Source organism: Buteo buteo, chromosome 13 (genome assembly GCF_964188355.1).
Source record: "Buteo buteo chromosome 13, bButBut1.hap1.1, whole genome shotgun sequence".
Classification (NCBI taxonomy): Eukaryota; Metazoa; Chordata; class Aves; order Accipitriformes; family Accipitridae; genus Buteo; species Buteo buteo.
The window spans coordinates 1061740-1075742 of record NC_134183.1 but is presented as its reverse complement, the minus strand read 5'-3'; the positions used below and the strand labels follow the sequence as shown (position 1 = coordinate 1075742).

General features: G+C 54.9%; 2 protein-coding genes across 2 annotated transcripts in view; one reads left to right on the top strand and one right to left on the bottom strand.

Moving 5' to 3' along the window:
* The window catches only part of RBFOX3 (RNA binding fox-1 homolog 3), a 188704-nt gene that overhangs the window by 2825 nt on the left and 171876 nt on the right, over window positions 1-14003 (top strand). The gene's annotated exons all lie outside the window — the stretch shown is intronic.
* On the bottom strand, window positions 4618-9827 carry ENPP7 (ectonucleotide pyrophosphatase/phosphodiesterase 7). Its single transcript, XM_075043831.1, has 5 exons — window positions 9587-9827; window positions 7567-7712; window positions 6080-6700; window positions 5280-5493; window positions 4618-4706 (listed from the first exon to the last, which is right to left on the bottom strand). The coding sequence occupies exons 1-5, from the start codon at window positions 9825-9827 to the stop codon at window positions 4618-4620; spliced, it is 1311 nt and encodes a 436-aa protein (XP_074899932.1).

The following is a 14003-nucleotide window of genomic DNA, read 5'->3' as shown; positions in this document are numbered from 1 at the left end:
AGGGCTGCAGGAGCAAGCGTGGCGGGGCCGGGCATCAGCCAGGGGCGAGACCCTGTCCTGTCGGGCTTTGTACCAGCGGTGAGGGATGCAGCTGCTCCCCGGGGGCTTCCAGAGCAAAGAGCCCTGGCTGGGGAGGTGCAGGGTGGGGGTCAGGGCCATGGCTATTGCCACAGGATGCTTGGTCCCCATCTTTGTGCCTGCACCCATCAGGAAGAAGGAACGTTGCTGGGGTGCCCCACGCTTCCCTCCAGCGCTGTGGGCTCGGGGCTTTCCTGGGTCAGGGTTAGTAGTAACGGGGTTTTCTGAGGGGCTGCCAAGTGTGTGCAATATTCCTGACTTCAAAGGGTGAAGCTGGGGCCAGCCTGGGGAGCGGCTGGGCCACGGTAGCCATGTTTGTTGTGGGCAAATGGTGGTTGTTTTCCCAAGGCATCAGCCAATTGAAGCACAGAGATCTGCATATCATTTGGGCACCGCAGCCGAGTGCAGCCGGGTATGGAACCGTGCAGCTTGCAGGATGGGATGACCAGAGAGCACGTCGTGTCTGGGCCCTGTGGCTGTGTGTGGGAATTGTAGGGGCACATGCCACCCCCAGACTGGGCATTTCAAGAGGCAGCAGTTTTCCTGCAAACTGTGTGTATACCATAAATAAATACGTGCATGTATATGTTTGTTGTTATGTTACCGTCTTGGAGCAGTTGGGACCCCTGGGTAGCAAGCATCTTTCTAGTGCAGGAAAAAGAAAGGGAAGCAAATGGTGTGGAAATGCATAGCAAATTGGGATGCAATACACAGCAGGGCTCTCCCTGCTGTGTGACCCCCAGCCCTGGGGAGGGGGGCGGTGGGGAATGAATTACTTGGGGATGGGACGGCAGGCGGAGATGCAGCACTCGGCAGAGCAGGGATCTTGGATGAGCCCAGCCACGCATCAGGCAGTGACAGCGTCCACCAGCACAGACCAGTGCTGGGTTTGCTGGCAAGGCCAGGCACGGCTTTGTCTGTCGGGTAAATGTTTGGTGGAAATGTCGCGTGGTGAAAGCGTACGAGGTGTTAGCTGCAACGGGAAGGGCCGGGAAAGACTCAAAGAAGGACATGCAAAATTTGACGGTGTCTTCTGGATGCCAGGGTTTGCCTGGGGAGAGGCTGGGCTGGAGACTGTTCCTGGGCTGGGGAGCGGGGGGTCAGCAGCCGGTTTAGGCTGTCACAGCTCTGCGTGTCTGTGGGGTTAAACCTCCTCACACCCACGGGGGAAGGATCTGCCTCACCCGTCCAGCCTGGCACTTCGAAGCATCCGTCATTCCGGGGCTGTATTGTCAGAGGGGAGGAAAGGACTGGAAGATGTAACTGTGTGACCTGAATCTCCAGAGCATCACTTGGAGCAACCCCGCATGTTCCGGCGCAGCCAGAGCTGCAATGGGTGCCGTGTGCTGGGGACCCCCAGCGGCTGCCAGAGGGGGGGTCCCGGGCTTGTGCTGCTGAGAGCTTCAGCTTTGTGTTATTACCGAGCAGCCCCGGAGAGGGGATTCCTCCCCGTGGAAGCCACCGAAGCCTTTCAGGCCGACATCTGGCCGCAGTTTATCGCCCCGGGGCAGCGGCCGGTAACCCCGGGCATGGAGATGCTCCTGGCCGGGGTTTTATCCTGAGCCCCCCTCCGCGGTGCCGGGCTCTGCCGGGGGCGGGGGGGGGTCGCGGGGCGGTGAGCGCGGCTCGGGAGCCACCGCCCGCCGGCTGCCGGTACTGCACCGGGACACGGGGCGGCGGGGGCTGCGGCGGGAGCAAAGGCCGGGCCCGGCGGGTTTTGTCAGGCGTGTGTGTGTGGGGGGGGAACCCAGGGGAGCAGGGGCTGGGAGAGGGCGGGGGGGGCACAGGGAGAGGGTCTGGGGGGGGAGGATGGAGAAGCAGGGCCGGGGGGGTGGTCGTCCCAATTCCTGCGCTGCTCAGGGACACGCGAAGTTCGGAGGATGCTCCGTGCTGTAAATACGGTGGGACTAAAGAAGTACCTTGTTCTGTGCTCGCTTTTTTCTTCCCCCCCCCGCCCAGCAACCAGTGAAAATAGCTGCCCCAGGGTAGGTCTAATGGCAAACTGTGTGATTTCAGGGGGGATGGAAACCTTCCCAGCAGGGACATGGCAGGGTTCAGTCCTCAGCCAGAACAGCATCTACCTCGCGGGAGACTTTTCTGACAGAGCCCTGTCTGACTGAAGCACTGCCCATTGAATCAGGAGCTAAATTCTCATTCAAAGCTGAGGCAAAAATCAGCCATTAGGTAAGGATTCCCATCAGGAGGTTGGTCACTATAAACTCCACGTTGCCTGCATGGGTCTGGGAACTGGACTGGGACCAGCCCTGTGAGCATCCTGCTCTGTACCTGTTGCAGCTGACCGCTGGGCACCCTGAGGACGCCCGGCACGGTGGCATGTGGAGCCTGGCAGTCTTGGGTTATGAGCTCTGTGGGCTCTGACTGCTGGCATCTCTGGGATACCAGCTTCACAACCAAGCTGGTTGCCTCCATCTGTAAAATGGGCACGGTTGTGCCGACCTGTGCGGAAAGTCCCAAGGTCTCCGGCAGAATTACTGGGAAAGTTGCTATGCGTTATATTATTAATATTATTTTTAATAATATTTGCAGCGCTGGCCTGTGCGGCTCCCCTTTCAGAGCCTCCCCGTTGTTTGCTGCTGGGCTGTTTGTGCTGCATGCTGCCGGCCTGACCCCCCCGCCCCCAGCACGGTTTCAAGCCAAACATTTTCTTCCTGTTTTTCCGAGTGGGGCCTGCGTCTCTTGTTTCATCTCGTTGGGTGAAGCTGATGCAGGGAAGGCAGCGAGCAAGTCTCTATGGCAACAGATGTTTATCGAGCCCCTGAGATGAGGCACAGGGTTGGGGAGAGGCACTTCAGCATCTGGGATGGGGTCTGGGGCAGCTGCCATGCTAACGCCACGCTGGAAGGGCCGGGACCCATGCTGCGGGATGGGGGGGTGTCCTGCTCCCTGTCCCCTAAGCCCCAGCATGACTGAGGGACCCTGGGCTGCTCCCTGCAGAGAGTTTGGCTTCGTACGAGGGCCCTTTGCATGCAGGGTGCACCAGCCCTGCTGTGGAGCGGGTACCAGATGGGTGGCACAAGCCAGCACGGGCTCTGCGTGGCCCTGGGCTCAGGAACCCAGGGTGTTTGCTTGGAGCTGGGGGGGGCCTGCCACATCCTCTGTCTCTCCAAAATACATCAAGGATTAATGCCCCCTCCCAGAGCTCCCATGAGGTGAATCAGGGCTGCAGATGAGTTAAGTCTCATGAGTGCTGCTATGGAATAGCGCAGCCGGGGCCCATCCTGTCCATGGGTTTTGAGCTCAGGCGCATGTAGGTGGTATTTCCCATTTTTGTCCACAGCCATAAGGGATAGAAAGACAAGCAGAATGGTTCTGAGGGCACCCAGGGCTCTTGGGGCAGAGGCTGGAAACACTGATTGACTTTGGGATCCCTCTAAGGCTCTCGGGCGAGGTGGTTGCCCCTGCTGGAGCAGAACTGGTTCTCCCAACACCGCTGTCGCAGCCAGCCCAGCCCTGCGGCCAGCAGAAACAAGCTGGGCCTCACTGTCTCCTCAGTGCATCCAGGCTGTCCACTCTGTGCTGGAGCCCAGCACCATTTACAGGAGGCTCCCGGCGCACTCAGAACAAATACTTTTAATTGCTTTAGAAGCTCAACACGTATTAGCTGTCCCTGGTTCAAACCGAGTTGGAGTTGTCCTGCCTCGAGCAGACGAGGAAGCTGGGGTAACGCAGACACGGGGTGACCTTGTCAAGGTCAGACTGTACATCAGTGCCAGCTTCCACAGTGGTACTTCCCGGTGTGCACCCCAAAGCTTGGGAGAGGCACCTCCCCTCTGGGGACTCAGTCATTCTGGAGGAGCATGGATCAGTAATTTGGGGAGGTTTTGGGAACTCTCTACAATTCTCTGAGACTGGGACTGGTTTTCTTCATGAGCCATGTCCTTCCTCATTTCGCCACACATTTCTGGTAGAGCTGCCTGGAACTCGGAGGCTGCCAAGACAGGAAAGCACAACACTGCTGTTACTTATTTCACATATATGCAGCCTGTGGATATCGGCTGGGTGTGCGCCGTGCTGGAAGTGCCAGGAAATTAGATTGAGAGTTACTTGCCCTGATGGGTCTCCAGGCACATGTACACAGTGAAGGCAAGCAGCAAACTTATGTCCTTATTTCTCTTGCAGCCACACACAGGCACAAGAAATGAAGCATTCACCCCTCCTTCGTGACACTCACACAACTGCCCTCCCGCCCAGACCCAGTTGCCCACAGAGGCCGGAGAGCAGGGGAACAGGCAGGAGGGCAGAGGGATGTCCAGCCCTTCTTTCTAGCCCAGCAAACGCCCCGGGTGATGTCAATGCTGGCCCGCGCAGTAAAAACCCAGAGTTCCTCTGCTTGAGGTGCAAAGGGTCTGCTGTGCCCTGCGGAGAGCGGCTGGTGGGCACCGCGCAGCGTGGGCTTTCACAGACGGACAAACCCCAGAGAGACCGAGAGCAGACGGGGCACGTGCCTGCCTGGACAAGGGCACTTCCAGGGTTTTTTCTGGCTGTCCCTGGAGTCAGTTACCTCTGATGGGTTGGGGTTTAGTATATTCCTCCCCAGCATCCCAGAACAAGAGCAATTCCCAGCATCACCGGCAGCTTCTTGGCAGGAGGGAGAGGAGCACTTGAACCTGTGATGCCCAGAGGAGGAATTTGGCATTAGCCGGGTGCCCGGTCCTGCCCAGGTGAGCAGCAGCCCCGGCCCCCCCGTCCCGGCAGGCTGCGAGTCGGGGGAGCCTGTGCTGGGAATTGGACACCCACAGCCACCCGCTCTGCTCCCCCCCCCGGGATGAGGCTTTGCTGGCCTCAGCACTGTGCATCTCCTGCTGCTGCTGAGCGCTAAGGGCTGTGGGGAGCTTTGCTTTGCTCTCGGGGGACATTTACACCCCGTTAAAGCGAACCCTGCCCGGTTGCCGAGCCCGCGGACCGGAGCGGGGGGAACGGGACGGGACACGACGACCCGCAACCTGCGCGATGCGGGGGGGGGGGAGCAGGGCGGACACCAGCAGGCGGCGACGGGGCCGGGGACCGATGCCCGGTCCCCGCCGGTGCCCCGGAGCCGCCGGACGGTGGCGGGAGCGGGAGGGGCGGCAGCCGCCAGGTGTCGCTGTTCCCGCGGGAATCCCGGCGGAGCGCGGGCGGCACCGGCGGGCGGCGGAGGGGCGGGGGGGTCCCGGGACCGGGGGGTGTTCCCCGGGACTCACGCAGCATGGGCTTCAGGGCATCCAGGGAGCCGTCGTGGGGCTCGGGGGTGATGCCCAGCAGCTCGCAGAGGAGGGCGTAGACGTTGACGCTTTCGAAGGGCTCGACCACCAGCCCCTGCTTGAAAGCCGGTCCCACGGCGCGGAAGATGGTTTTCATGTTCATGGCCTCGTTGTCGAAACCGTGCTCGCCTTTGTTGAACTGGACCTTGTATCTCTGAAAGGGAGAGAGGGGATGTGGGTGCCCAAACCCTTCAGCCCCCTGCCCCCAGCGCGGTCTCCGGGATGCTGGATGCCTCCACCTCCACTGACCGTGGCTCTCGCGTGCCGTGTTCCGCAGCCTTAACAGTCTGGTTTCTTTGAGTTTTTGCAGTTGATCTAACGATGTTAAACTTTGCGGAAGCTGGAGGGTGCTGCCTAGACAAAGCTGTCAAGCAATTACATCTTGCAGGTTCCCTCCCTAAATGTCAGCGCATCCAAATTTCATTGCACTGAGGAGCTTTGCAATGGGAAGCTGCCTGCTGGCCTTGACTTTGGGCCTTCCCTTAGTGCCAGGCTAGGAGGCGATCCTGCAACTGATACTCTGTCTTCATGCAAGCTGTGCTCCAAGACTCCTGGACCCTTTTTTGTCTGAACAGCAGAGAAGGTCTTTATACAAAGAGCTGGAATTTCCGTCTTTTTGTAGGGAGACCAATCCACATGAAGGCGTAAAGCCGGGTAGGTACTGGGGTGCTATGAGAAGGGCAGGAGGAGAGAGGCAGATTCCCAAAAGACAGTAAGGTATGTCTGTGCGTATATCTTACCCCATGAATCACGTATCCTGGATCGCTGTACAACAGGAGCGGGGTGATCCGGGAGTGGTTGGCGTAGTGGAATCTCCTCGGGAAGTCTGCTTTCTTGTACACGTGTAAGTTTGGGTGGGCATTTTTCAGGACTGAATACACATGCTCTAATTTTCCTTCTTTTGGCAGCAATAGTCCATTTGGTCCATAATCTAAGAGTTCAAACTGGATGTCTTTGAACGTGAAGTTCTTTACTGTCTGGATGTGAATCTCATTGGTCTTTATGACGGTCTCCATGCCGTGGTCAGATGTGATGATGAGGTTGAGGTTTGATTCGAGGCCACTTTCCTTGATACGCTGCCTCAAGTAACCGATGGTTCTGTCCACCTGCTTGACCATGTTTTTCCTCTCTGTGGATTCAGGGCCGTACTTGTGTCCTGCTGAGTCCGGCTCACCGAAGTAGAGGGCGATGAAGTCGAGGTTGTTCACCGTGAACCATTCCATGGCGGTGTCAATGTTCTCTCTCCAGTTGGCTTCGTTGCTGTAGTTGAACAAGAGGGGTTCCACCAACTTCATATTCACTTCTTCCCCTTGATATTTTGCTCTTCCTCCAGGGAAATAGATAGAGCCTGTCTTTAAACCCTGTTAGTGGAGACATTGCATAAACTCACCTGAACTTCCTCTACAGCATATTTCCATCTGTCAATGCAACCACCTACTAATGCGGTTAGTTCATTCAGCCCCCTAATGTCTACCTCTGCCTCTAATGAGGTTTTCTTGCTCATTGCCAATTAAAAGTGATTAATTGAAAGCACTGCCCTTCCCAGAATTCCTGCATGTTGGTTTTCTCACTGTGTTAGTAACACTAGTTATAACTTTGGAAACAGTGACCTGTTTGTACCTTGCATGGACCCTCCGGCTCTTGACCATCAAGACATTAAGGTGTGTTTTACTCCAATCATATAAGCACTCACCCTGAAGTCAGTGGAGCCAATCTGGCAGGTTAAGACAGGCAAAGGTACGTGTCTTGGGCCAGGTCTCAGGTCTTGTCTCAAAGCCAGATTCAAAGCTTACTGGGACCTAGGGAAGCCTTGCTGCAGTCCCTGGTGAAGAGGGGACCAGCCCCTGATGCTGCTGCCCAAAACGTCCTGGGGGAGGCTGTGGAAATGAGGAATGTGCCTTGGAGTGTATGAAGCCCCTGGGCTTGTGATGCTCCCTAAGGAACTGGCTGAGATTTCTTTAAACAGGAAAAGGATAACCTGTTTTATTAATGTCTTAATAAAGCTGAAATGCATCTATTATTTTTTGCTATTTTTAATAGAATGATCATAATTATTCCTGCCAGTGTCTGGGGATTTCATTTTTTTGCTAATTAGCCTGTCGTTTGCAGTGAGGATGTTAGCTCATGGCCACTAGAGATCGTGGCTTGCCTGTAGCTTTTACAACATGATTGCAGGCAGGATCCGTCTGTGCAGGGTCTGTGCGTGTGAGGAGGCTGCTGCACTTGCCTGTCTCTGAGCGGTGATCCAGATGGGCAGGCTGCCGTTGTCCCACCAGCTGTCCACGTCTTGCGTGCTGTGGTAGGGCAGCTTCTGACCCGTGCTGGTGTTGAACCACATGTTGTGGATCACCCCGTGGTTCTCCAGGTATCTTCCTGTCAGGAGAGGCGGAGGAGGAGGGGGTGAGCCGGGCTGTGGCTGGGGGGGTCTTGCCCCTGCTCTGGGCAATGGGCCAGCTCCAGGTCAGCGAGGAGCTTCTGCCTTTCGTACCCCATCCCAGCTTTCCCTTTGCCTCTGCTTTGCCTCCTTCCTCCCTCTGCCTTGTACAAAGTGGGGTTCCCAGGGCAGGGAATGAGATGCTGGGGGGATGCCTGCTCCTCACACGGGTGGGTTGATCCCAAGCGGGTCTCACCCAGACCCCAACCGGGGCACCCTCGCCCCTGCAGGTGCCGGTGCTGCCTGCAATTGCTCCTGCCCTTCTCAGCGCAGGGCAGGGGGGTGTTTCACAGTTACCCTGCATTTAACTAATTGCTTTGGTGTTTCGCTTTCTCTGTTGTTCACAACCCGTGAGGTCAGCATGCAGCAGAAATTCCTGTTAGAAATGAGATGAGCACTTTGTACTATTACATTTCAAGCTATTTTTATTATTCTGGTCCTGAAGACTGCACAGTTACTTCTGCACGATATCCCTGTCCTCCCTTGTATTGACAATGCCTCTCTGCCTTTTCTCATCAGCAGATTTCATTAGCATGTTCCACTCTTTTATGCCAAGGTTATTAATTAAAATCTTAAATAAGATTGGCTCCAAAATCAATTCTTCAGGAATGCCCCCATTGCCCTCCCTCCAGCGTGACAATCTCCTCTCAGCATCACCTGCTGTCCTCTTCCCTGTAGCCCCTTACTTCCCCACATTAGAGATTTTGTACTAATCTTCATCTTTTCCATCTTAACTAACGATTTCCGGTGTGGCACTGTATCAAATACATTACTGAAGTCCAGAAAGATTAAATTTAGTGCATCTCCCTCGTCTAAAAAATCATTTATCTAATCAAAGGAGTCTGTCAGGTTGGTCTGGTGCTATTTACCTTTGATAAATACAGGTTCAGTTCTATCCCTTTCTGCAGCTATTGCCTGTCTCTCACTGACTGGGGAATCTGGATTAGGACAATATTGTATGGAATATTATTTTGTGTTTGTGCCTTTGTAATTATATTTGTGTGTTTGTGATGTTATAGCTTGGGTTGTACTCCAATATGTACACAGATTAGAGGCTATCAATATTTGGCACCTATATAATATAGATAATGCAGGTAGGCTAATAAAAACAAAGGGAGGACACTGTAGTGAGAGACTAATTTGTGCCAGAGCTTAGCACTAGTGACTAAAGTAAATGAAGACTTAGGCTGCATGAACTATAACTTAATCTTTGTTTTGTGACTCTAGTAGGTAAGGAAGTATAACTAAACTAACTACAGGCTATCCTGTGACAAAAGAGAAGGAAATGTCTCAAGACACAGACAAAAAGGGTACCTGGAGGCTGCAAGAGTGAAGCAGGAGAAGAGAAGACCCCAGACACCGTGAACAGGACTGGATGAGCAGAAATGCCATCAGGAAATCAGGGAACCTATAGAGACTATAAATCCAGTAACAACCGACAGGCATCCAGCTCGAGCTGCAGATCACATGCATTAGGAATAAATACATACGAAAGAGTTGAGCTGATCTGTTATTAAAGCAGAACTTAGGGATGAGCCCTGTTGGGGGGGCCTCTGTGTAATTCCTACCATGGTCTAGGTGGCAGCTGCATAATTCCTAGGACATCTGGTGCTATTTAGCTTTGATAAATACAGGTTCAGTTCTAGCACTTTCTGCAACTATTGCCTTGTCTCTATTCTAAAGCTTCGCATGCTGCTGAGGCTGAATGGCTGCTTGACTTAGTGTCCTTCGCTGATGCGTAAGCTTTAAATTTGCCCTTCCCCAGCCTGCACCCTGTGCTGCTCTGCCTGGCTTGGGGCTGGGGGGGACTCACCGGTCAGCAGCGTGAAGTGGCACGGGCTGGTGATGGTGATAAAGGCAGGGGTCATGTACCGTGCCTTCACCCCCTCTGCAGCCATAGCGTCGAGGTTGGGGGTGTCCACGTCCTGGTCGTAGTTCCACCGAAAGCCATCAAAGGACACCAGGAGGACTTTGTTATTGTTGGATATCTGCTGCACAGGGATACATCTTGCTAAAGAGAGGGCAGCAAATAGGAACCCCAGTGAAGTGAACATCTTCATGCCCTTGAACTGGAATAGCCCAGACATCCAGAGAGCTCACTTTAATACATGCGGGATGGGACTAAGTTCAGTTCTTATCTAATCTTGCAGTTGCTGATCAGATGCATGGCTTCATCCGGCACGTAGTATCAGAAAGAGCCTCTCTTGTTTTTGTCTAGCTGAAGTAGATTAGCTTAGATTTCCTTCTGGGTCAAACACCAAATCTGCCTCCTCCATCAGTGGCATTGGATGCTATTCCAGTACTCATGGAATGGGAAGAATTGCTCCTGTGGCGGGACGCTGTCTTCTGCAGGCAGCCTGTGCGAACCCTGCCACCCCAGCACCCTGTGCCCCAGCCGCCATCCTTCACCCTGTGCTAGCTCCCTGCAGCCCGTTGCGGTGTCCTTTCCACACTCCTGGCTTTTGCTGCCTTGCTCTTTGGTCAGCAGTTCAGCTTCAAAAGGCACCCCCCCAAACCCCAGGGCCACTCAACCACCTCGAGCGCAGTGCTCAGAGGGTCAGAAAGGAGGCTGGATTTACCCTAGGTCCTTGAGTGTGGCTTTGTGGAGCTACATACTGGGGAAGGAGGCTCTTTCCTGGATCCTGCCCATACCAGCAACCTCCAGAGATGCTCCTGAGTGTGAGCCTGGCTCTGAAGCCCCTGTGTCCCAGCCCCCAGCCCAGCTCCTGCAGCTCAGGCTCTGCTGCTCACCGCGGGTGACCCTCATCCACTCGTGCACTGCTGAGCTTCGCCGTATCAGCATCCCACGTTATCAATATCTACTGGTTTTATGACTTCTCTGGGGTTTAATCATTGCTGACGACTCATTTCTCGGCAAAACTGAGTGTAAGGCTTTTGTAGACTTACGTAACAGAGGTTGATTTGGTTCCCCAGTGTCTGAACTCTCAACCTTTGTGTCTTTGCTCATCTCCTGCTCGGGTTCCAGATTTATTCCTTGTTGCTTTGCTTCCTAATTGCCCAGCCATCCCCGCCCTCACCAAGCAGAGCCATCTCCACTGCTTTCCCCAGCACTGTCTGGGGTCATTCCTTGGCATTTCTCCCCCAAGGGTGAGCTGGGCAGATGAGTCTCACGCGCATGCCATGTTTTGTCCTTCCTGGCCCACGACTGTCTCTTTGTAGACCCGAGCATCCCCGAGTATTCCCGTCTGGACCGATTCCTCAGGGTGCATCAATGTTTCAGCTGCCTCTTCCCCTGCGTATGTGTTTCCCAGGTCTGACATGGGATAATCGTGCAAGGACACTGTGAGAAGTTCGAGCGATCCCACCAGGGACCTCATGGCCGACACAAGCCAGGAGCGCAGCCTTGGGTGCTTCGTTTGCAGACAGTGGAAACGAACCCAAACTGCACTGGGATGGAGCCAGCTCTGAGCCCCGAGCCAAGCCCTCCTCCTGCTAACAGAGGGCATGGGGTGGGTGTTGGTCTGACAGCAGCCCAAGGGGAAATCCTTTTGCTGGGAGCAGGGCTGTGGGGCTGTGCTGGGCTCTGCTGGGCTCTGCTGGGTGCTGTGAAGCCAGAGGGTACTGGTATGACCGGCATGTTTGTGCACCCTGGGTTTAGCCAGGCTGGAGCAGAGTAGTCATTCTGCTGGGGTCGTGTCTGTCCGTTCCAGTAGCTGCCGTGTGTCTGGACAGTGGAGAGCACTGGGAGGGAAGCTGCTTGCCGGGCAACCCACTCTGCCAGCCCTGGCACTGCAGTTCACTCAAGGAACTGTTTTGTTATCAGCGTTAGCTGCCCTGGTTCTGATACCATCCTTTCAGCGAGGACAGGGGGGCCTGGCAGGCACTGAGGGTTTAAAGGGCTCATATGATAAAGATGTTATTGCTTATCAAGCTCAGGGACAGTCCTAAATATTCAGCGTGTTGTTCTGAGGTGAGTCAATAAGTCTCCAAGCCATTGCTAACAGCACAGGGAAGGTCCCGATAAGTTATCATGTTGATCAGCTCTGCTGGGAGGGAAGAGGCTAGAGAGAAAGAAGCACTGCTCTAATCTCAGAGGAATATTTAATAACAGGAGTGTCTCAAGGCACGTTTTGGTATTTGGTATCTGAGGAGCATGAGACACAGATAAAGAACATCACCTTTGGCCACCCTGCCTGAGGACACTGTCCATCTCCAGTTAAAAAGGCTGATGCAATTGATCTTGCACTAACAGCACCCTGGGTGCTTATCCTACAAACAGATGTGCCTGAGGGGCTGTGGCTGCTCTGGAGCCACCGTGTCCCTGCTCAGCACCCTCTGGATTACGGGCCTCTTGGTGACAGCACTGATCCTGCATCCTTGGAAGCACTTATGGCACCATGCAATGAGCTATGCTCTGAGGGTGCAAGTTGTCAGTCCCAACACCTGACTGGGGAAGATGGTCCCTGCAAAGGCATGCTGGGGCCGAGACTGTCCTTCCCACACTTGTGTACCAATTAACTCAGTGAAGACAGATGAAAGGGCTAGAAGATAGAAATCATGAGCACAGAGAAGTCATCCGCCAGTGGAACTGCCCTGTTTGTCTGAAATGTGATGCTCGGGGGCCCAGCCTGTTTCCAGCCTTCGGAAAAAGTGACATGCTGAGCTCGCCTTGGGTGAAACCGCAGCTTCCCTGCAGCGTGTGAATGCATGTGGGCAGTGCTGGGCAGCTGCCGGGGGGGAGCAGTTTGGTCAGGCAGGCAGGGGCCAGCTGGATTTTCCTTCTTTAGTTTGTATTTTTAAAGGGAAAACCAAATTGCAAATTTCTCAGGGGTGCCACCTGAATTTCAGTCAGGAATGTCACACTTCATCCCCCACAAGTGGTCACTCAGCTCCGCAGGGCACATGTCTGCAGGGATCCGTTACCAGCATGGCCTGGGCTGCTCCCTGGCGATGGGACTGACGAGCTGGGAGATGCCTGGGCAGGGCTCCACAGGTGAGACTGGTTGACTGGAGGGAGGGGGATTGGGGGATGCTTTATAAAAGCTCTCCATGGCCCTAAGGGCCCTTTTGGTGCAGCTCTGCCTGAGCATGGAGGGAGGAAGCTCTGGGAAGCAGAAGGACAGCAGAGACCTGGGTCTGACCCACCTCTAGGAGAGGTAGGATGCGTGTGGGGCCTCTGGGTGGGTGGGTGGGCAGCTGCTTCCCCAGGAGAATGGCTGAGCTGCAGCCTTCTGCGCTCCCCAGGGAGAGCCCCCTCCCAGGCGCTTGTCGAGGTGTTGGAGGGCAGGATCGCTGCAGGCTGGAAATGGTGCATTTGGACGTAACACAGAGGATGAGTTGATGGAAAGCAAGTAGGTATTTTTCTTTTGCTCACCTCCCTGTCCTGCCCAGAGTAGCTCTGCTCTGTAGATCAGTTGCGCTGTCCTAATGGTTAAGGCATCGCATATGCAGCCTGTTGGAAAGAGGGCGAAGGAAGGGAAAAGGGGAGAGAGGAGGTGGCCAGGAGGGTGAGGAGAGAATTGAACAAAGCAGCTGGGGATGCCCTGGTTTGCTCTTTACACCAAGCCTATGTCCTTCATCAGTTTGGTGCAGCTCAGATGCAGGGTAAATGTCTGCAATGCTGCTCTTGGCTCCCAGCACATGATTGCCTGAGTACCAAGGGCCTAGATAAGCTCATTAGCATCATTGAAAAAAATCTAGTGCCAGGACCTTGTGGTTGAAGTTGTAATACTGCCCTGGTGAGCAGAACCAGGAGGAGCTCTGCAGCCGAGTGGCTCCGGAGTGCCTGTGAGGGGAGGTATGTGGGGCTACTGAGTGTTGGATGGAGCTGCAGAGTCTATGGAAGCTGCTGGGGACTGGATGCACCTGGGATGGTTGGGTGGAGTTGATGGGTGTAGAGCAGACCCTGTTCTGCTCCCTGTAGGGTGCAGCTGAGGGCAGCTCTTGGAGAGAAGGCTGCTCCCAGGCAGAGCAGACACCTGGTTTTACCCACACCCACCGCCAACCAGGGAGAGTCAACGCTGCCTGTGGGTGTTGAAGCTGCTTTATGCCAGGCATGGCCAAGGAACCGGGATGCGGGCAAAGCAAGTGCCGATAATGGCCTCAAAGTCAGGAGTGACAGTGCGCTGCATGAAATCAAAAGCCAGGAGCAGCCCGGGACTTGGCCTGAGCCCCGAGGCAGATGGAGAGAGGAAGGTGCTCCAGCCAAGCAGCTCACAAAGGCTGGGAAAGAGCCGAAGAGGCTGGAAAAGAGGCAAAGAGGTTGCTGC